Source organism: Odocoileus virginianus, chromosome 21 (assembly GCF_023699985.2).
Source record: "Odocoileus virginianus isolate 20LAN1187 ecotype Illinois chromosome 21, Ovbor_1.2, whole genome shotgun sequence".
In the NCBI taxonomy this organism is placed as follows: domain Eukaryota; kingdom Metazoa; phylum Chordata; class Mammalia; order Artiodactyla; family Cervidae; genus Odocoileus; species Odocoileus virginianus.
Genome location: NC_069694.1, coordinates 24374316 through 24398415, shown reverse-complemented (window position 1 = coordinate 24398415; position 24100 = coordinate 24374316). Strand labels below are relative to the sequence as shown.

The window sequence follows — 24100 nt, the reverse complement described above, 5'->3', positions numbered from 1 at the left end:
GGTAATCTGGCTTGATAGCTCATGTGCGTTACTACATGTCTGCAACTCATATTTTAAAAGTAAGTTTCTAAGCTCAGCAGTTTCAGCAACACTCAGACAGTAATCCAGCCCCCTTGGGGATGGTGGAAGGAGGGCTAGGACAGAGGCCAAGAGTGTAGGGCCATGGAGCACTGTCAACGTAACAGGAAACATCAGGAGGAGCAGAGAAGCATACTTTCATGATATCTGTGCCGTCATACTGTGACTGAGCCACAGGCAGACAGAGTGGAAATGGCAGAGCAGACTGAATGTTCTTCCTGTGCACGTGGCCTGCACATTATACTGCCTCCCAAAGAGTTTCTAAATTCTTGAGCGTCCTCCTTTCTCACTGATGCTGACTGCTTTTTCTTTTTAGCTATAAAATGCTTTTCAATTCAACACATATTTATTCAGAGGCTGCTATGTGCAGTGCTCTGAAAGGAATAAAATGATACCTAAAAATGATCCTTATTTTGTGGGCATCACTGGTCTTGGAGCGGGCCTTGAGAAAGAAAAAATCTCTAGGAAGATGTTACCTACTTCAACTGGATGTTCTTGCCCTCTGGGCAAGCATTAATGTTTTGTATCATACAGAATGTGGGCAGTTAATTTGGCTGTTCTGACACATTATTACATGAGAGATTATGGGCAAAATCGCATATTCAGATACATTTCTGATGTTGTCTAAGCCCAACACATTCTATTTTTTCCTTCTTTTCTCTACTCAGTTGCCTTCTTTGAGTAATGAATTCATTAAACTGTTTAAATCAGGGGCATTTCTTTGAAAAAAAAGTTACTTATTGTGGTGGCAAACAATGCAGTACCTGACATCAAGGTTTTTATATTTCTGGGGGCCCTGGTGGATCCCTGATTGGGCTGGCACCTATCAGCATAGATGTTTCCTGCTTGTATTATTATCACTTTGGCTTGATGGAATCAGAAAGTGGTGATTTTTCAGAACCTTGGGAATGCCAAGCCGTGAAGAGCTTAGAAGTTTTGTGGAAGATGATTGTTCAGTAAAAGAAAATGATCAGACGCATCGCTTAGTGCCCTTGCTGTTAGAAATTGTTTCAAATATTTGTTTCAATCATTTTTACTTAGAAACTTTAGCAACAATAAGATCACAGACATTGAAGAGGGAGCATTTGAAGGCGCATCTGGCGTGAATGAAATACTTCTCACAAGTAATCGTTTGGAAAATGTTCAGCATAAGATGTTCAAAGGCTTGGAAAGCCTCAAGACTTTGTAAGTATTCTCATTTGCATTGTGATTTTTCTAGCACAGAGTTGTCATTCCCAGTTCTTTATATTCCTGGGAGGGGGAGTAACTCCTGCTCTTCCTCATCTCCCCATCTCTCTGTCTCTCTATTCCTCTCAGTCTCTCTCTCACACACACACAAATACATTTTTTAGAGGCAAACAATTCCTGACTCCAGTATCTCTGGCTTCAATATGTTGCTTACAAATGATCAATAGAGTCTCTCCCGGCTATTGAATCCTCAGCAAAAAAGATCATCTTGGTTCCAGTGCTTGTACAGATCTGGCTCCCTGTTCTTCTTCAAAATGATCATTCTCTTTCCTTTTATTCAAATTCCTCTGTCTAATACTATGTCTTGGCCCAAGGTCACCAGCTTCAGAGCCCATTCCAAATCTGCAGAATAAGCCTAGCTCGAGACTTCATTTTCCCTTTCAAGGTCTTAGTGAAAAAAAGAGAAACTGAATGCTGGTGTCTCTTTTACTATCTAATTCAAAGAAAACATGTTAAGAGTATGTCTACTTACTCAGGGGTAGGGAAGCTGAGAAGAGAAATCTTATATGTTTCTAAAGGTTTTTGGCCCAGGAAAATGTTGCTTGAATTGACGAGTAAGGACAACACCTTGAGTTACTTGAATTTTCATTCAGTGTGTTTATGTAGTTTTTATAACCTTGAGAGCATATAAATATGTTTGGTGTAAGTGGTGGCCTACGCATTGGAAGAAACACCAACGTATCTGAAACCTTTGGAAGGTACGAAGGAAGTTGTAAGCAAGAAGCAGCCCTTGGGAATTGGCAGTGAAGAGAGGCTAAACTCCATGTCTCCCCTAAATGCCCACCCTAGCCCATGGAGGCACCGAGAGCCACACCCAGGGGAACTGAGACCCAAGGGAGTTCATGCCTGCCCTTTATCAGATGCGAGGGAGAGGACATTTCCCCAGCATTCAATAGCATCCCAATTAACATCCCACTCAAAAAAGCACCTGTCCATGAAAGGCACACACGGTAGCCTGGAGACAAACCACCCGACACGACCAGCCTGCAACCTGCCGGCCCCTCTCACCGGCTAACTCGGAGCCCTGGCAAAGTGAAAAATGTAATGCAAATATCCCTTTGGTCTTTTTATGGAGGAGATACTGGGAGTGTGTAGAAGGAGGGCAGAGAAGTTATACTACAGGTGACGACATCTACTCCTGCCCCCATTCCCCTCCCGCAAGCTGTCTCAGTAACTTGGCAAAACTAAGTCCTGCAACAGGCAGAAGCCTGCCTTCTTAGATAGTGGCTGAGTCACTGATGTTACTAGAGCCTTCTCCTTAAAGGGGCGGTGTGTGTCAGGGTGGGCAATGGGGGGTGTTTGCCAAAACTCAGTCTCTGTTCACCAGTGCCGAATAGAAAGGTGGAGAAAGATATTGGTGAAGTAGAAAAGAGTAGCTTTGATTGCTTTGCCAGGCTAAGGAGGCCACAGAGGGCTAATGCCATCAAGACCATGGGACCCACCTTGGAGTGGGTAATGAGCAGTTTTATAATGTTCAAGGAGGTAGGGCGTGATCAGCTTGTGGACAGTTCTTGGACTGGTTGGCATCAAGGTTAAGTTTCAAGCATCATCGATTTTCTGGTTTCAACCAGTTCTAGGGTCAGCAGTTTTTACCTGAAGGGAGTTTACCTCCTGTTAAAAAACAGCTTAGGAATGTGTATCAGGCCTGTATCTGTATCTGTATCTTTCAAGAAACTGGGAGTCCGATGAAACTGCCATGTGGCAGAATTACGGTCTAAGTTGTTACCAGTTCCCTAGCCTAACAATTCCTTAGGCTATTTGTTTCTGTATCTTCATATTTCACAATCATCAACTCTTGAGACAAAGACAAAGACACAGGGGCTCATTCAAGGGCCTTCAAGGGGAGGCGAGAGGTCTGTCTGTAACTCTGCTTGCTTTAGTCAGCCTTGGGCTGCCATAACAAGATACCACAGACTGAATGACTTAAAGAGCAGAAATGTGTTTTCCTATTGTTCTGGAGGCTAGAATTCCAAAATCAAGGTGCTGAGATGATTGGTTTCTGGAGAGAACTCCTTCCTTGGCTTGTAGATGGCCCCCTTCTGTCTGTGTCCTTATATGGCTTTTCCTCTGTGTGTGAGAGAGAACTCTGGTGGCCTTTCCTCTCAGGACACCGGTCCAATCAGGTCAGGGCTCCACCCTTAGGATCTCATTTCGTGTTAGTGAGGTCGCTCAGTCGTGTCCAACTCTTTGCGACCCCATGGACTATAGCCTACCAAGCTCCTTCGTCCATGGGATTTTCCAGGCAAGAGTACTGGAGTGGGTTGCCATTTCCTTTCCCAGGAGATCTTCCTGACCCAGGAATCGAACCTGGGTCTCCCACAATTCAGGCAGCTGCCTTACCATCTGAGCAACCAGGGAAGCCACTTTACCATGTGAACCACCGTTTCACCTTAACTAGCTCCCTTAAGGCCCGGTCTCCAAGTGCAGTCCCATCAGGGGCTGGAGCGTTCCAGGTGGCTCAGCGATAAAGAATCCACCTGCCAATGCAGGAGACATGGGTTTTATCTCTGGATCAGGAAGATCCCCTGGAAGAGGAAATAGCAACCCTCTCCAGTATTCCTGCCTGGAAAATCCCATGGACAGAGGAGCCTGGCAGACTATAGCCCTTGGGGTCACAGAGAGTCAGACACAGCTGAGTGAGCATGCATGCAAGGCTTCGGCATATGAGTTTTAGGGGAATACAATTCAGCCCATAAGAGCACTCTAAGGAGTTTATCAAAGTATTTCTTTCTGACTAGCCCCAGTCACAGGACTTTCTATGAGACAAGTTCTCTAAATTCAGTTTTCACCTTCATTATATATCTAGAAATGCTTTATGCCTCCTGTGTTTAGGTATCTGAGATAGACACCCACTGACTCTCTACTTAATCCACTGTGCCTCAAGCTGCAAAACAAATCCTTTAGAGACAAGCTAGAGGTATTGAAAGGCCTTCAGTGGGTTTACTGGGACACAGCTATTGCTTTAAGTGGTATCTTTCAGCTTAGAGCTATGAAGATTTCGACAAGAACCCTCCCCCTTCACTGCCTGTCGACTTCTTAACCCTTTAGGACTAGTAAACCTCTTAGTCGTACATGCACATATTTCAGTGGGTCTTTGAAGCCCCAGCATTGCAGGCAAAAAGTAGTACATATGTGTGCTTACAGATTTTTCCAGCAACAGAAAGCAAAGCTTTTTTCAACTTTTCCCAGAAGTCTGTGACTCCAATAAGATTAAGACCAAATGTTCTTATTTATTTATGACAAAGGATGGTGCTGATAGTCATACTTTTCTGTTGGGCATTTGTTTCCAAATGCAAAACAATGCCTTGATAAGGAGGGCATTATCCTTTGTTATCTGGAACTTAGCAGAATGCAAAAGCCGGTACTTTTAATTTATTAAAGGACAGTGTAGAATTTTAAAGGAAAGTTTTGTTGCTATTTTTGCAGTCTTCTAACAGGGTGGTCAACCACATCTAGAAAAATTAAGGAAAATATTAACTTTTTAGCAATTCTGAATGAAGTTTATGGCAACTATTTATTTTTACAATGGATTTTTAAAGAAGCTTTTCATTCCCTTCTAAGCCCTGCAAAGAAACAGTTTGGGAACAGAATTGAGAACCACCAGAACTTTAGCAGTGATGAGGAAATGACAGAAGTTTTAATCCTACTAATGTCAGTGACTAAAGAAAAAATGGTCAGAATTTCTTTCAAAAGAAACCTGTTTAAGTTTCATTGTGAACAACTGGGATCTCTTAACTGTTGTCTACTTTTAAATTCTAAAACTCAAAACAAATAAAATAGTTTGTACAGGCTTTGTGGAAGCTCTGTCAAATTTGGCTCCCCCAGCCACTGTTGACATTGACTTGGCTGTAAGTCCCTGAGATGCCCTTAGGCCTGTATCAGCCCTGGCTATTGATTCTTTTCTGCCTCCTTTCTGTTCAGCAGCAAATGTAATGTTTCAGGGAATACACAAATCACAGGGCTTCCAGGGCTTAGAGAGGTGTGGGTGAATTAGGATATTATGTAATGATGCTACCATAATTGTACCATCAAAGGGAAACATTCTGCCTTCATTAGATGGGGTTGTAAGCCCATATGGAGACTCTTGAGTTTTTGTAACCGAGTGTTATCACTGCATTTTGTTCTTGCACAGGTTTCTTAGTGTGACTGGCTCTCCACACCTGTAGATTCTACATCCAGAGATTCAAGCATCTGCAGTGAATGCAGAATCCGCAGATATGGAGGGCCACGAGTTTGGTATATGCAGGGGGTCCTGGAATCAGTCCATCAGGGATACAGGGAAATGACTGTACGTATCAGCAGTTCCTTATGACAGGAGAACATTCAGAAAGCAGGAATGAATGCTATGCATTTGCAAAGAGGGGTTATTGTGGTCTTCAGATAGGCAAAATTGATATGTTATCTCCTTAACGATGTTGTATTCTTCCCCCTCAGGATGTTGAGAAGTAATCGCATAAGCTGTGTAGGGAATGACAGTTTCATAGGACTCAGCTCTGTGCGTTTGCTTTCTTTATATGATAATCAGATTGCTACCATTGCACCAGGAGCTTTTGATACTCTCCATTCTTTATCTACTCTGTAAGTATGAAATATAGTCTTCATTGATGTATTAATTAAGCCAGTGTTTGATATTTATTACTTTTACTGATACCATTTTAATGCATTGCTAAGAGTTTCATAAACATAGGATTAAAGACAGGTATTTTTAAGGACAAATTTATCATGTTAAACTTATTTTAATATTTCTTACAATATTGCCTGCTATCTTATGTTAAAATTTAACAAAAATTATAGTGTTTTTCAGTGAATTATTTATAACAGTGTGATGTGGCTTAATTTGTAAATGGTAATCTTATAATTTGATTGAGTTGCAAATGAGAGAAATGTATTTTTTTCCCCAGTGTTCTCACATTGATGTCTTTGCCGTACAGGTATCATAAAACAGAGTTGATAGGGTTATTGCCAACAAACTGTACTCAAAGGATCATTCACAATGACAGGAGATATATTATGATGACCAGACCGACAATAAAAACTCACCATAGGGCATTTACTATGATATTAAGAAGATATTAAAGAAATAGGGTGAGCCTATCCAAGAGCACATTTTATGTAGACAGTCAAAGAATAAAGAATATTTGTAGGTCTACAGGCAGAACTCAGAAAGTGTCAGAAAACAAACTCTCCAAAACAAACAAGGGTATTTTAAGCCCCTTATATGTAAGTATCTAAAAAAAGCAGTATCTGAAATGATAAATCTTAAAGCTGATATGGCTCTCTGGTAAGAGTGGCATCTAAATATACTAATTTAACTGAAAAGGTAGTTAGAAGGAAAAAAAATCATGTTTAACATAGCTGAAATGCCAGAAGAAATAATTTGAAGGAAACATCCATCCATCAGTAACGTATTTAATCCTCTTTCCGCATAAAATGTGACATTTTCCATCGAGTGACTAATTTGTGCATGTTAAAGATGCCGTGTTTATAAATAATGGGATTGTCAATAGGTTAGTGCTGAAGTGGTGCAATGCCAAAAGTATTGAGATTTGTAGAAATAAATTCATTTTTATAACTGGCATTTAATCAACTCAGCTGTCAGTTTAGATGGGAAACCTATTCCCTAGAGCAAATAAGAGATGGAAATCTTGAAATGACAAATTAATGAAATAGCTGTTGTCAGGTTAAACTCAATAATATAAGGTAATCAGCCTTCATCTTTATATTAAATTACTGCATTATCAGTGTAGAGAAGTTTGACAGCAAGTCAGATCTCTGACAAGTTTAAATTATCTCTAAATGAGATATCCATCAGGATACCCTGCATAAACTCTGAATTGCCACCTTCACTTTATTTTTCATGTGTAATTATATGAAGAATTCTCATATGAAAATATTGGTTTTCTTGTTTAAGTTCCAGACATAAATCTTTTAGCCAGTGAACGCATCCTGTATGTTGTATGTGACTGAGCGTGAATTGGGGGTGGTATGTTGTGGGAAAATGATAGCATGGAATTTTGAGAAGTACAAAAGCAGACCCCTGAATTTAACTCTGCATTGTTTGCACGTGGTGCTTAGAAACCTCTTGGCCAATCCTTTCAACTGTAACTGCTACCTGGCTTGGCTGGGAGAATGGCTCAGGAAGAAAAGAATTGTAACAGGAAATCCTCGATGTCAGAAACCCTATTTCCTCAAAGAAATCCCCATCCAGGATGTGGCTGTTCAGGACTTCACTTGTGACGATGGTAAGAAGGCCCAGCCAGGGCTTTGATCTCCAGACACTCTGGTGACTGTTCCGATGCTATAGGGCATATGCAGCATTTCATAGTTCAGGTAATGGATAGCTGTAGTTATTATGCATTTTTTTTGCTTTGTTTTGCGGTTTTACTTTGTTTTAAGCAACAGGCACTTACATGCTCCAACTGTACATTCACATCTAACTCTACTTAATATGTGTTTCAGAACATTTTTAAAGATTTTCCAATTTTCAACCTGTGGTTGATACTATTTATATAGCTTCATTTTTGCTTTTCTTTATTATTCTAAGCATCTATTTTAGTAATTACCATTTTTAAGTGATAAAGGCATTTGACTCATAAAATAGAAATTCTAGTGAACATAACAAAAATAATAGTTTTCATTTTTAGTACTCTCTATATATCATTGCATTTGATTCTCATAACAGGCCTGTAATGTAGGTAGAATGTAGGTGCTATTATTTTGCCAAAAAGTGGAGTTCATTTGAGCTCTGTATTTTCAAATGAGGGACCCATACATTTTTTGCCAAGCTTTTAAAAAATAATCTGTCCCTTTTTGTCTCTTCATGTCTGCTTACAATTTTTCCATAATTCAGTTTACATTTATATATTCTAATTAAAATTATAATTCTAATAAAAAAATGTAAACAACTGAACAAAGAATGTAACATTGTAATCGTATTGATAATACTAACTGTGAGTTGTTTTCTGGAACTCTGCCCTAGGCGATCTGAAAAGAGCCCTACACAGAACATACAGTGTCGATTTGTAAATCCTTAATGCCCTAAGCATAAATCATTGTATGGCTGAAGTCTCTTGTGTTTGTTAAACTGAAGGCATAAAATCCCTTCTGGCATCTTCAGAGCCACAAATCCGGCTTTCCTATGTATCTTTTGGCAATTTAGGAAATGATGACAACAGCTGTTCGCCACTCTCTCGCTGTCCTGCGGAGTGTACCTGCTTGGACACAGTGGTTCGATGTAGCAACAAAGCCTTGAAGATCTTGCCCAAAGGAATTCCAAGAGATGTCACCGAACTGTAAGTAGAGCTCATCTCTCCCTACCTGTTTCACACCCCAAGGGAGATGGAGACCAAACAAAAATCTTTTGAGTCTTGTTTGCGAAGTACATTCATTCCATGGACCATTCATTAGTATCATATAAAACCCTAAGCAAATAATATAAGAGCTAGTTCAGGTCCCCCTGGGAAAGGCTGGTTGTGTGTTTCTCTTTGTTTTGCACTGTAGGATTACCCAGTGCCTCTATCATGCAAAGGTGCGCTGTGAGCTCCCAGAGAGGAGGTAAGCCACAGTGCCTCCCACAACTGGTTGTCTCCACAGCCCTTTTCCCAATGGACTATCTTGCAAGGCCAACGTTCTATCAAATGCACCTTGAGAAATTCTACATCTTTAGTTTATCTACAGTGACTGGAATATTTCATATGGTTAATTATTCTTTACCCTGTGTCCCCTTAGAGAATATCTCACCACAGGAGATACATGAATATGTAGGGTGTAGAAGAAGCTGACATAATCTTCAGCCTTAAAAAGAGGTAGTGCCCTTTGGACTTGAATCAGAGTCCTTTAGGAAGGATGTGGGGCCAGTGATCCCTAACACTTGCAAAACTGATATATAACCACAAATTACATGGCCACTGTACATATACAGGATACTAAGCACCACGCACACTTCCTTAGCCGCCTCCTGCTTTATATGTGGAACGGAATAAATCAAAGCATCAGCTGCCTGAACAATGCTGCACGCAGGCTCTGTCGGATTCCAGCATCTCTATACCAAAGATCCGGGGCAGATGCTTGATATGTGATTGAGTCTTTCACCTCTGTTTATTTTTCGACTGTGTTAAACTGTGTATCAAAAATGGAATTCATGCAGATGTGTACCTGTAATTCATGCACAACAAACCAGTAATTTTGATAAACTTTTGGCAACCTGGAATATAAGTAATGAGGTTCAAGAAGATGTCACTTCAGTTATCAAAGAACTTGTTTTCAAATCATGTGCAGTTTTACGAATTGTAATTTGGTCTTTAATTGACACTTAGAGAAAAAGTGTGTGATCATCCCTCTAAGAATGAGCTGTTGTTAAGTGTTCAGTTTCTCTCTCTTGGTACCAATCACAGCTGTTAGTTAACTATGAGCCCTGCTTTATATGTGTGTGTAATTAAAATGTTAATTGTTATTTTGATTTGTATCTATTTCAAAAGATTGCTAGCCATCCAGTGTTGAGAAGCTGGATGCTTGTAGAGTATTCTATAGGCAAATTGATTCTAAGAATAACCCAACCAAGACCATAATACTCAGCATTAACATTTAGATCATCTTTGATGCTGAATCCCTTTTCTACCATTTTAACTGACCCATGCCTTTGTCCTTTTACCAGATTCCCATCAAATAATTTTCAGTTCAGTCCGGTCACTCAGTCGTGTCTGACTTTTTGCAACTGCATGGACTGCAGCACACCAGACCTCCCTGTCCATATCCAACTCCCGGAGTTTACTCAAACTCATGTCCATTGAGTTGGTGATGCCATCCAACCATCTCATCCTCTGTCATCCCCTTCTCCTCCTGCCTTCAATCTTTCCCAGCATCGGGGTCTTTTCAAATGAATCAGTTCTTTGCATCAGGTGGCCAAAATATTGGAGTTTCAGCTTCAGCATCAGTCCTTCCAATGACCAGTCAGGACAGATTTCCTTTATGATGGATTGGTTGGACCTCCTCTCACTCCAAGGGCCTCTCAAGAGTCTTCTCCAACACCACTGTTCAAAATCACCAATTCTTCTGCACTTAGCTTTCTTTATAGTCCAATTCTCACATCCATACATGACTACTGGAAAGACCATAACTTTGACTAGACGGATCTTTGTTGGCAAAGTAATGTCGCTGCTTTTTAATATGCTGTCTAGTTTGCTCATAGCTTTTCTTCCAAGGAGCAAGCGTCTTTTAATTTCATGGCTACAATCACCATCTGCAGTAATTTTGGAGTCTAAAAAAATAAAGTCTCTCACTGTTTCCACTGTTTCCCCATCTATTTGCCATGAAGTGATGGGACCAGATGCCGTGATCTTAGTTTTCTGAATGTTGAACTTTAAGTCAACTTTTTCACTCTCCTCTTTCACTTTCAGCAACAGGCTCTTTAGTTCTTCACTTTCTGCCATAAGGGTGGTGTCATCTGCATATCTGAGGTTATTGATATTTCTCCAGGCAATCTTGGTCCAACTTGTGCTTCATCCAGCCCAGCGTTTCTGATGATGTACTCTGCATATAAGTTAAATAAGCAGGATGACAATATACAGCCTTAATGTACTCCTTTCCCGATTTGGAACCAGTCTGTTGTTCCATGTCCAGTTCTAACCGTTGCTTCTTGACCTGCATAAAGATTTCTCAAGAGGCACATCAGGTGGTCTGGTATTCCCACATCTTTAAGAATTTTCCAGTTTGTTGTGATCCACACAGTCAAAGGCTTTGGCATAGTCCATAAAGCAGACGTAGATGTTTTTCTGGAACTCTCTTGCTTTTTCGATGATCCAGTGGATGTTGGCAATTTGATATCTGGTAACTCTACCTTTTCTAACTCCAGGTTGAATATCTGGAAGTTCACAGTTCATGTAGTTTTGAAGCCTGGCTTGGAGAATTTTGAGCATTACTTCACTAGAGTGTGAGATGAGTGCAATTGTGCAGTAGTTTGTCTTTTAACTTCCTTATTAAACTATATCTGAGAACCTGCTAGATTCGTCTATGCCATCTATGTGTTTCTTCTGTCAGATAGTTGAATCTTCAATCTATTCCTCTATAAATTATTAAAAAGTTATTTTTTAAAAGAAAATATGTTCTAGAAGTGAGGAAGATATTAACTTACCTCTGTGCATTCTTGCTTTACTGCCCCAAGAGTTTTTCTTAGAACCATACCACCTCAACAGGATCCCTCTTTCCAGTAACATGTATGCATGTATGAGAAAATTTCCATGTGCATATTACATTAAATTATTAAAGAATTCGGAAAAAATAAGTATGTAGCAGTGAACAATTCTGAACAAATGGTATCCATTATTTTTAATCATTTCCATGTACTTTCCCTCTTAGATTGTCTTACATGTAAGCAACTATAGTGCACTTTCTGAAAATTTTTAGCTTTGTGTTAGGATGCTTTCTGGAATAAAGGGAAGTCCTGAAGTATATGGGATTATGCTTCCCTCTAGTGGTGCCACTATTCTTAGCTAGAGAAAAGAAAGGAGAGGGGAGTTGAAATAAGATGAAGTCAGAAAATTTGAATAGGCATAAGAAGTCCTAACAAAAGCCTGACTCTTCATCACACATTTTACATATTTTGATAACTTCTGCCTTTTATATAACTTTTATCATTTTTAAATATTTGAAATAGCTTGTCACCTTAGAAAATTTCTCAGCTACTTGTGTATCCAGCAAAAATATGAATGTCAATCTCAGATCTGGAGATAGGCCACAGCCCTGGAGCAGTAGGGCTACATACCTGCTGCAGCAGAATTGTTTGTGGACCCATCTATAACCAGATGGCCAAGTTGCTGAAAGATGTTTTTACTCATCACCATCTACATTCTGGGAAAGAACAGCCTGGGGAGGAGATGGAATTATTTGTGTGTGTGCGATATCATGGATATACCTTTAAGGATTTATTTCTGTGTTTTGTCTATTAGCCCTTATTTTCTCATCATTCTGTTGACTCTAGTCGGAAAGGGAAATTTTACTAACATGTTTTATTTATTAATTACTTTTACATAAATGTACTGTTTTTGTGCGTTAGATGTCATAATTTTCTATGAAATCTCCTAAAATTAATATCACCAAGCAAATATACAAGAGTAAAAACTATTTTTAAGATCTTTTTAAACTGAAATCTAATTACATTAAAATTCCTAAATATATCCATTCAATCACTCATTGTTATTTACTAAGCATATTGATACAATAAGGCAGTGAAGATTGGTCTTGTCAATAGTAACAAGTTTCTGCCAGTAGTGAATGCATTTCATGGTATTGGTCCCACATAGACACAAGTACGCTGAAGCCTGATTAAAAATACGGTTGAATGACTGGCGCTTCTTGCTGACCCACAAAAGGTTGGATACATGCCTTGCCTTTTTAGATAAAGCACAAAGGACTAGACTCACCAGTCTCCTTGGTTTTATAATTTAGCGTAAGTAATCCACAGAAGAATTGTACTGGATTGGACAACTGTGTGTGTGTTTTTTCTCTACTTCTGTTAAATCGCAATCCTATCTGGGAACATGACCTCTTAAAGCTAAAATTGTCAGGTGTCTCCTTGCTTCAATTAAGAGTGAAATATTGCTCAACCATTTCCTGATTCACTGTTGTTACTTTTTAAAGAATAATATTTTCTTTGTTTTTAGGTATCTGGATGGGAACCAGTTTACCCTGGTTCCTAAAGAACTTTCTAACTATAAACATTTAACACTTATGTGAGTATTGTTTGGTATTTTTCTGTTTTCGACCTCTTATTTGCTTTCATGTAAATGTGGATAGTAGGGGCAGAAGATTTAGTGAACCTTTCAGATACTATAAATTATTTTCAGTTAGATGCTTCTTGTCTTGCTCATTGTGGTTCTGGATCACCAGCTACATCTTCATTGATTATCCGTCGGGCAATGGTGCATCTTAGAAGAAGGTCCTGTCTGTGTAAAGTGCAGATACAATTAAATCTAAGTATCAGAGAATTATAGACCTGGAGTAAGTTGAATACTTCTTTTGAAGATGAATGTGAGCTATTTTATGACAATCCAAGGAAAGAAAAATGGAAAACAATGTTTATATTCTCAACTTTAAACAAAACAGAGCAGATGGTAAGAGCGTTACTGATACTATATTATAAATCAATTTTTAGGCTTGATTCTCATATAATACATTATGAATTAAGGTATGGGTTTCCAGTATTTAAATTTATTTTCTAAAATCCATGTTTACTTACATAGTACTGAAGTATAGTTGACAAAGATGCTGACATTCTGAGTATAAACATCAAGCATTGAATTGTTTTTCATTTGGTTTGATGTCATCCTAAAGTAGCATCTCTCTTTCATTAATGTATGTAAACAATTTCTTAAAGTCTTTAATTGTAAATGCAAGAGTATATTTAAACATACAAACATTTCCTTTCAATCTAGTTATGTGCACAATATTTCTTAAAAGATATAATCTTCTGTATATAATGTCACACTTAGAGTAGCCTTGTTGGTTAACTGATAGAACTTGTCACAAAACAAAAATCAGCAACAATATTGGATATAAAGGGAAATACTTTATTTTTAAGTCTGTTTGATTTTAGAGTAATTATAACTGTCTTAGATTTCTAGTATTCCTCGAAGAGGGATTTATTCCTAATTAGTGAATTCTAGAAACCTAGGTAACTACCTAGATAGTTATGTTTCTCACTGTAAACTTTACCCTGAGCATGTGGAAGCTAGTTAAAATGTTGTTGATCCTTTTCAGTTTTCCTTAAAAGTATGTGAAAATCAAACACTTTGTGAGAAGTATATAGGACTATTAACTGACAAATGGTTAAATTAAGAAAAAAAGAATACCCTCCAAGATGACTTGTTCTCCCTCTAGTTATTTATTTAATAGCAGCAAGAACTGATTACATACATTTGTTCTGTTAAATAAACCATTAAATTGATGCAATTTCCAAAGGGTCAGTTCAGCAGAATTGGTTCATTTGTGAGACAGCGTGTGATTGTTTAAAACCAGTTTGGAAATGAAAAATGAGAATTTATAGATCCAGAAATTGTTTTACCAGTGACTCATTATACAACTCTAGGCAGGTAACTGGGCTTCCTTGATAGCTCAGTTGGTAAAGAATCCGCCCACAATTCAGGAGACCTGGCTTCGATCCCTCGGTTGGGAAGTTCTCCTAGAGAAGGGAAAGGCTACCCACTCCAGAATTCTGACTTGGAGAATTCCATGGATTACAGTCCATGGGGTCACAAAGAGTCGGACATGACTGAGCGACTGTCGCTTTCACATTCAGGCCGGTAACTACTGCTAGTATAAATGTATTTATTTTTTTAATTTAGCCATAGTACTTCAGCAACTAAGATAGATTATAAAGCTTCTGTAACATTCCCACCATTTCACAGTTTCATTGGTCCATTTTACTGATACTTTGACATTTTAATGTGGATAATCTGAAGCATCTTTTCTAAATCTTGTACTTATTCATAAATTTTCTTCAGAAAAATATACTAAACATAAATAGACACACATACATAGATGAACATAAATTACAATCCAGATCTTCCACTTATTCATCAGTCTTCCTTTAGTCTTATATTTGGCATTTTGTTTTAGATAAAAATCAGTGAATATTCCCTAACGTGTATCACACTGTTTTATGTATGTGAGTGTATGTATGTATATATTCACCCATTTTTTTCTAAAGTCGAATGGAAAACATCATTATATATGTTATATATTATGCTGCATTATATATTATTATGCTTACAAGATATCATTATTATATGTCATTATATCATGTATATCATGTATACATTATATGGGCTTCTCAGATGGCGCTAGTGGTAAAGAACCCATCTGCCAATGCAGGAGACATAAATGATGCAATTCAATCCCTGGATCAGGAAGATCCCCTGGAGGAGGGCATGACAACCCACTCCAATATTCTTACCTGGAGAATTCCACGGACAGAGGAGCCTGGTGGGCTGCGGTCCATGGGGTCACAAAGAGTCAGACACAACTGAGGCAACTTAGCACAAGGAGTATACATTATATAAAATAAAAATAAGATCAAGTTCACTGCATATCATTTACAACCTGTGATACAAATGACGCTTGTAAATACCCATTTGGCATGGGTAGAAAATTCACATCTCTCTCATTTACTCATCATTTATTAAACAGACATTTACTAAGAAACAACTGTATGCCAGTGACTTTGCCAAAGGCAGTTTTTAATTATGGTGTTGTTTTTAATGATGGCTTTGTCAATGTACTTAGATGAGGGATTCTTTCAGTTAATCCTATTTGACTATTTGTATGTGACAGTGAAGATAAAGTATAACCGATGGAACTTTGGAGAACAAAGGTTTGTTTCTCACCTGTCAAATGTGTCTGTTGTGAATGGCCTCCACGTGATTGCCCTGGCACCCAGCAATGCGCAGGGCTTCTCTGTGGAGCATCAGGAGCCTTGCAGAGGAAGGAGCAGAGGGTTAAGGGAAAAGTGAGCTTACTCTGAAGCTTTTGTCCTGAAGTTCAGCCAGCTCTGGCGGCCACACTTCACTGGCCGGAGCAAGGCATGTGGTCGTTTCTAATTTCAGCAGGCTTGGGCATGAATAATGATGAATAATTATCCACCTCAGAGGATTACCCAATGTTTTGTTATTTCCAGACAAAAGCTAAGTCCTAACCAACGCTGCTACAACTGTGAACAGGAAGAACCTTCTCTTTCTAAGAATCACTAATATGCCAATGTCTATAGTAACAGTAGCCCTGTTTTTTCTTTTTCTTTTTTAGAGACTTAAGTAACAACAGAATAAGCACTCTGTCTAATCAGAGCTTCAGCAACATGACCCAGCTCCTCACCTTGTGAGTATGACAGTGTGGTCCTAAGTTAACTCCTTAATTCACTGGACATTCCTGATGTTCAAAACAGTCTCTGCCCTCAAGGAATGTTAATACTGTTGGGAGAAACAGACAAGTAAAGCCTCAGTAAACAAATATAGATCCTATCAAAAGTGTTGGGTTCTATGAGAGAAAGCAAAGAATAACTTAGATTTGTGGCAGGGTTGGGAGAAATCCTTAAGATAGACTTCCGGAGGAAGTCACCTTTTGGAGGGCATAGTTGAGACAACAACCAATGACAGCCGTAGGAAGCACTCTAGACTGTATTTTAGAATTGACTGTGTTGTAGTATGAAACGGCACAAAGATTAACAAAATATTATGCATCCGTGCCCTCAATTTTTTTAAGATGCTCAAGTAACCCTTTTCAGTTGCTTTATTTTAAAAATGATATTTGGCCATTTGGGGATATCTGAGTAAAACAAATCGGCCTGTGTGTGCTTTCAGAATTCTTAGTTACAACCGTTTGAGATGTATTCCTCCTCGAACCTTCGATGGACTGAAGTCTCTTCGATTACTGTAAGCATCTTATGTTTAACAAAATACTTTATTTCTTGAGGATCTGGGTCTTTTGTTGCTTTTTAGTAATTTAAGTGCTTTATTTTGGGGATTTTTTGATTATATGCATTAGAATTTACTACAAATTTAGAAATGGAAAATTATATCTTACTGTATCATTTCTCAACAGCTTTTACTTGGGCAACATAATTTTTTCTTTTGTAATATGTTGTTGCTTTGGTCATTTATTTGATAATACATGAGTTTAAGATATAATTTTATATCAGTTCAGTTCAGTCACTCAGTCATGTCCGACTCTTTGCGACCCCATGAATAGCAGCACGCCAGGCCTGCCTGTCCATCACCAACTCCCGGAGTTTACTCAAACTCATGTCCATCGAGTCGGTGATGCCATCCAACCATCTCATCCTCTGTCGTCCCCTTCTCCTCCTGCCCTCAATCTTTCCCAGCATCAGGGTCTTTTCCAGTGAGTAAGTTCTTTGCATGAGGTGGCCAGAGCATTGGAGTGTCAGCTTCAGCATCAGTCCTTCCAAAGAACACCCAGGACTGATCTCCTTTAGGATGGACTGGTTGGATCTCCTTGCAATCCAAGGGACTCTCAAGAGTCTTCTCCAACACCACAGTTCAAAAGCATCAATTTTTCGGTGCTCAGCTTTCTTCACAGTCCAACTCTCACATCCATACATGACTGCTAGAAAAACCATAGCCTTGACTAGACGGACCTTTCAGAAATAATTTTATATAGATCTAACTAATTTTGAAAAAATAGGAAATTTTAGTTCCTTTAAAAGTTACATAATACAACACAAAATATTTTTATTATACAAAATTTATCTTACAGTACATGAAATAAAACAGGGTCTTCTATCCCAATTCTCCCCCCAGAATCGACAGTTAAATAGTTTAATGTTATCTTCTGGTTATTTTTTATATTTGTTTTTATATGTTGATATATTTATGCCCACAGCAATATAACTTAAAAACCATAAACAGGTTTTTTTAAGTCTATCATTGACTTTATTTAGCAATATACTTTAGATTTTAGATTTGCCATTCCATCAAATATAGTATTCCTCAGCTCTTTACCTGCTACAGACTATTTGATAGAATGAAGGAACCGTAGCTTATTTAAGTATCCTCATCTTTACTGTCATTGAGTTGATTCCAAATTTTTATTACTTTATGCAGTGCTGGAATGAATATCCTACACATCCATCTTACTGTCAAGCATTAAAAGAACACCGAGAGCCGTCATCTTATTGTCCACCAGACAATTTAAAAATTTATTATTTTAATAGACTACCTATTTCAAAGCACTCTTGCAAATATTATATATTCTAAATCCTTTCATTTTTGTCAAATGACAGATGGAATATTATTTTCCACTCCTCTTTTAATTTGAAATTCCAATTACTACAGCATTTGAGTATATTGTGTTTATTGAGTGTTTGTGTTTCTTATTCTATTAGCTTGATGATATTAATTCTCATTTCCTATGGTTACTTTGTCTTTTCCTTATTAACATACCTGCCTTTATGCACTTGACTCAAGTTTACAGGTCTTTTTTACAAAGGAATTAATATATTAATAGCTTATGTATGTTTCAGATACTTCCCATTCTGTTTTCTATATGTAATCTTTTTTTAATTGAAATATAGTTGATGTGTTGTATTGGTTTCTTATTGCTGCAAAGTGATTCGGTTATATGTGTGTGTGTGTGTGTGTGTGTGTGTGTGTACTCACACACATACATATATATGTGTATGTATATATTATTTGTCATTCTTTTCCATTATAGTTTAGTACAAGATTGAAAATAGTTCCCTGTGCTAAGCAGTGGGGCTTGTTTTTTTATATTATGGATATATTTTACATTGTTAAAAATATATCAATCTTCTTCATTATGATTTCTGAGTTTTATAACATAGAACTTTAAAAAGCCTTCCATATCCCATGTTTATAAAAAGAAATTCATCTATATTTTACTTTAGTACATTTTCAGTTTTATTTTTGCATTTAACTTCCATCTAAAATTTATTATGCATATGATATGAAGTAGGAGCTAACTTTTTGCTTCCCCAAATAGATACCCAGTTGTGTGAAGACTATTTAATATACCATCTTTTCTACACTGATTTTAAATAACTGTTACTGAAAACTCATATATTGGGGATTTTTCTGAATTCCCTGAAATAATAGGAAATTTAACTTTTCTTTTTTGTTGTTTTTTAGTTCTTTACATGGAAATGACATTTCTGTTGTGCCTGAAGGTGCTTTCAATGATCTTGCTGCATTATCACACCTGTGAGTATCTATTTCATAAATATGAGTTTAGGGTCAAACTCTCCCTGGCAAGTGAGTTTGGAACAAGTGGTCCCCTGCCATTTTTTTTATTGTCACATCATAAAATGTGATTGGGTCCATCTTTAAAGATCTAAAGATTTTAAATCTAAATACAGTGCTCTTTACAAGGTAGCCTTAATTTATCCTTCTGCTCCTAACTCCTTGTTAGTTGAGTTCTCTTTGCTTATAAAAATATCTCCTCTTACAAACGTGACTCCCCAGCTTCCTGAATGAGTAACTGAATGAATGAAAGTCTCTCAGTTGTGTCTGACTCTTTGCAACCCCATGGCAGGCACCTGCTAGGCTCCTCTGTCCATGGAACTCTCCAGGCAATATTGGAGTGGGTAGCCGTTCCCTTCTCCAGGGCATCTTCCCAGCACTGGGATCCAACCCAGGCCTCCCATATTGCAGGCAGATTCTTTACCATCTGAGCCACCAGGGAACTCCCCCAGCTTCCTAGTATATTCCTTTTCTCTTAATACTCTCTGATTCTAAATATTAGATCACTTTCAATTCAGTCTGCCCAAACCTTGTTTATCCAAGTTACATCCCAATGGTCACCTTCTCCAAGAAGCCCACCCTGGTTTGCTCAAACTAGATTCATTTATTGAGCAAATATTACTCAGCATTAACTGCCATTGTTTAAATGCCCAGTCGTGTCTGACTCTTTTGCAACCCCTTGGATTGAGATTTCCCAGGCAAGACTACTGAAAGGGGTTGCCATTTCATTTCTCCAGGGGGTCCTCTGTACCCAGGGAATGAACCTCACCTCTCCTACCTGCGTCTCCTGCACCGCAGGTGGATTCTTTACCAATGAGCCACTGGGGAAGCCTAGCATTGACTATGGTACCACGTGAACTAGAAGATGTTTAGACATTACTGTGTGATAAAGGGAAATGGCCAAATCCTCACATTGGGTGAAATGTTTTTCCTTTGCATTCTTTCTTATAACAGGTTGTTTATACCTCTATATTCTTTGGGAGTACAATAAAACAGTTTATTAATGAGGTCCAAAAAAATCTCACTTGGATCAAATTCCTCTGTTTCATTACTGTTAGTTGTACTGTTAAGACTGTAGCAAACCTGTGAGGAAATTCAGAGACCAGCCCTGGAATCCAGAGCTTTGTCAGGCTCAATTTGGTGTCTCCTGGTGACAGTTTAAACATCATTGTTAGTTGGCTCCTGGTTCTCCAGAAGAAGTTGCTATATTTTTTCTTCGGTTTGTCCTCCTCTCCAAAACCTACCAAACTCCAAGAAGATAAGAAGTTTAGATAATTGAGAGAAGGGAATGGGCAGAGAATAGGAGCCAGTAGTCAACTGTGCTACATCTGAATTTCCCTTAGAGAGGCTGTGTTATCAATGTAGGTTTTTGTCCATCTGACTGGTGCTTACTTTCAATACCCCTTACATTAAACTACTAGGTTCCTGGAGGCAAGACCTCCATTTTCTTCACATGTCAGCCCTAGCACCTACCTCAAAGTGGACGTCAGGGCCGCTCCTCCACAAATTCCACTTGCCGCTTGCCTGGGAGTCGCTGTGAATGAGACCCCTGGCTCAGGGGTGCAGGACTGTGGTGCTGTGGCAGGGAGTGCTGACTAAAGGAATGGCCACTCTGCTAGTATTAGACTGCTGAACTGGAAGGGTCTGCCTAGGAAGGTGCTGCTTGCACTATGTGACGTTTCTCCCCAACAGTGAGAGCGATTTGTCATGAGTCTTATTTTGTCATATGTTTCATTTCATACAATTGTCTTTTACCCCCTGGGTCATAGAGAGCTCTGCCCCATTCACTTTTCTTACTGTGTCTCTTGGCACAGTGAGGCCTTAAGAAATGTCAGTAGAGATGAGATCCAATAGCTCAAAAACATCATTTTCCTCATTTTTAATTTAGAAGAAAGGTTTGAATCTGAAATACATGTAAGCATAACATTTACTTCACTCCAATTCTTGGCCAGAGTTGGACATTAAAACAGCTACAATATAAAGTATTGTGGTTTTGTAAGCATATTTTGAAAGTCTCTTCATATAAGAATAATTTTGCATAAACCATATACTTAGAAATATTACTAATTTGAAGTTAATTATAAATCAGAATCAATCAGTTTTTAAATGATTCTTCATGTGTATACTGTTTGTCCCCAGGCATGGCAAGCTTGTAAACCCATTGGTTAATGTCTGTGGCCTCAGTTTTTCAATCTGTAAAACCGGTTATTAGCAGTATTGATCTCAAACGTCTTCTGTTTAGAATAAAATGAGATAAATAATAGAAATGGCTTAGCACAGTTCTTGTATATCACAGCGAAGCAATAAATGCTAGCTATTATCGTGATTATTTTTCCTGTCACGATAGCTGCTTATATGAATAGGCACCAGTTTTTCATTTCCTATTATGAAAAACTTTAAAGGGACAGAGGGAGTTTGAAATCCCTGGGGAGCTTGCTTTATGCACCTTTATTATTTCACATCCATCCTTATTTTGTTGTCTCATACTGATCTTTTACTCTGAACCATCCTTTCCAACCTTCTCCACCTACTTGAATCCAAATATCTAAAAGTTCAGACTTAAACCACCAGGCTCCCAGAGAAGTTACCCTCTGTTCAGTTATAAATTCTTCTACTATACCCCTTCTAGTGAAAATTATTTGTAGGTATGAGTTTATGTTACTCTCCTTTGCAGAAGGAGTTTTGGAGGTTAAAAATGATGTATTACTCATAGCGGAGTCCTCAGAACCTGGCATAATGATTGGATTCTAAGTAAATCATCGGTGAATGAAGGAAGTGTTCATCTACACTTGGGGCCTGCCTGCACCTAGTATAAAGCTGTCTGCAAATACAAGGAGACCTTATAAAGCCCGCTAAGTGTTAACACGGGTGACAACTCACTAAATCACAGCAGCACATAAGTGGGAAAAATGGGGAATCCCTAATCCCTGATGCCGCCATTTTCATTTTCATCAGCAAATCTATAGGGACTTTTAGTAAGCATCACTGAGTTACGTTCCCTTAGGAAATAACAATACTTCCATATCTGTGTGTGTGTGCGTGTACCTGTGTGTGCTTTTGTGGTGGTGTTTTCCAGAGCAATTGGAGCCAACCCTCTTTACTGTGATTGTAACATGCGGTGGTTATCCGACTGGGTAAAGTCGGAATACAAAGAGCCGGGAATTGCGCGCTGTGCTGGTCCTGGAGAAATGGCAGATAAACTACTTCTCACAACTCCCTCCAAAAAATTTACATGTCAAGGTATGCTTTTTAACCACTTGTCGTTCTGTAAATAAAACTTGATCATTTTAATTAAAAAAAATAAACAGAATACCATGGGCCGCTAGGTTGCAGAGGGAAAGCTGAAAAACTGCAATAAATAGTTCTCTCCTATACTTGGAGAAGACAGAGCAGTTACATGCGGAGACATAGTAAAGATCTAGGCTTTTCAAATAAATTGCGGAAACAATCCATTGGAAACGACAAAGTTTTCTTTAAAAGATAAGGAGAAATAAAGAGTACAAAATTTCTGGAAATTCCTCTCATGGCCTCTAACAAGTAAAATATTTTGCTTTTGCTTTGTCTAACATGTGCCCTGCTGCTAGAGCTTCCAGGGGCCTGTGGCTTCCTGATGCCAGGTAAGGAGGCACGAGCCGAGCCCTTCCCCACATTCAGGCCAGACCTTCTGCCTCACCTTTGGTGCTGCACTCTTCCTGTGTTGATGGTGCTGTTTCTTGCTTGTCTGGATCCTTTATTTTCCCTTTGTTTTATGTACTTGTGAATTCTATACAGTGTCTTAGTAACAAATATTTTCTTCTCCTATTACAAAACTAATCTATGCCCAACATAGAAAATCTAAAGAAAAGGAAAATGGAACAGTAAGAGACTAAAGAACTAAATGTAACAATTAAGGACAATGCCAAAAGATAACCAATGTTAAAGTTGTTTTGTGTATCTTTCCACTTTTTCTAATCAAATAAATCTAAATATCACAGCTAATTTTGAAAGAAATAAAAAGAAGATCCTCAGTATTTTGCATTGTTCTTTTTTCTCGAACTTTATTTTTCTCCTTGAATTTATATTTCCAGTACCTTGGAGAATTGTATCATTTTTTGCTACAAAAAATTTGTATATAATTTGCATTTTTAAAATTTGCTACCAGTAAATCTATGAGTTTCTAAGTTTTCTTAGAAGTAATTGTTGCCAGTAATACTTAATTGAGATTGGCTGGGCAGCATAGTTATTTATCAATGTGTTAACATTTATATTCAAAATGTAAATTTTATTGGAAATGCCTCCCTGGGATTATGTGCATTGACTGCAAGAGCCTTTGCAAATAACCAGTGTTTTAAATTATTATTATTGGTAATTTCTGACATTCCCTTGGGGCAGTGTGCCACATGGTAAATTTCTGGTGGACTGAGAGTATACCATTTTTTTTAAGGTCAGAGTGGAGATAGGGAATGAGAAACTGGCATAAAGCTTGCTTGTAGGCATTTTATTGAGCAGAGTAATTCTAGAAGAGCTATATGGGCAAGTTGAGCAACTGCAGACTATTTTTACACTTCTCTGTACCCGGGGATGCTCATACTCCACTCTGAAAACTGCTGGTGTTTATCTATAATTCTAAGCTTAGGATTCCATAGAGATATTTCTTGAAAAAATAATTTCATGATAATGTCAATTTGAGGAAAGCTACATACTTACATTCATTCTTAGAGCATCATAGTTCACATTAATCTATTAAATGTTTTCAGAAATCTGATGAATACAAATGAACATATATGCATAAAATAAATGTCTGTTTGTAACTAACTGATTTGACTCTTTTTCCATTAATAGTGTTGTTTGTTCTTAGTATAGCATGAATGGAAATAAGCTATACTAAGGGAACATTGGTCTGGATCAGTAAAGCCTGATAGAACTTTCTTCAGTGATATAAATTTTCTATACCTGTGCTATCCAAATATGGTAGACACTAGCCACATGTGGTTGTTGAAATGTAGCTAAGGCAACTGAGGAAGTGACTTTTT

At 38.1% G+C, this 24100-nt stretch overlaps 1 protein-coding gene across 3 annotated transcripts in view; it reads left to right on the top strand.

Moving 5' to 3' along the window:
* SLIT2 (slit guidance ligand 2) overlaps positions 1-24100 on the top strand; it is a 384683-nt gene that overhangs the window by 297022 nt on the left and 63561 nt on the right. For all 3 annotated transcript variants that reach the window (XM_070452103.1, XM_070452104.1, XM_070452102.1), the window contains 9 exons: positions 1120-1263; positions 5761-5904; positions 7402-7568; positions 8486-8618; positions 12984-13052; positions 16120-16191; positions 16674-16745; positions 18978-19049; positions 22165-22328. In XM_070452103.1, coding sequence (XP_070308204.1) covers positions 1120-1263; positions 5761-5904; positions 7402-7568; positions 8486-8618; positions 12984-13052; positions 16120-16191; positions 16674-16745; positions 18978-19049; positions 22165-22328 — 1037 coding nt within the window. The remainder of the gene's footprint in view (positions 1-1119; positions 1264-5760; positions 5905-7401; positions 7569-8485; positions 8619-12983; positions 13053-16119; positions 16192-16673; positions 16746-18977; positions 19050-22164; positions 22329-24100) is intronic.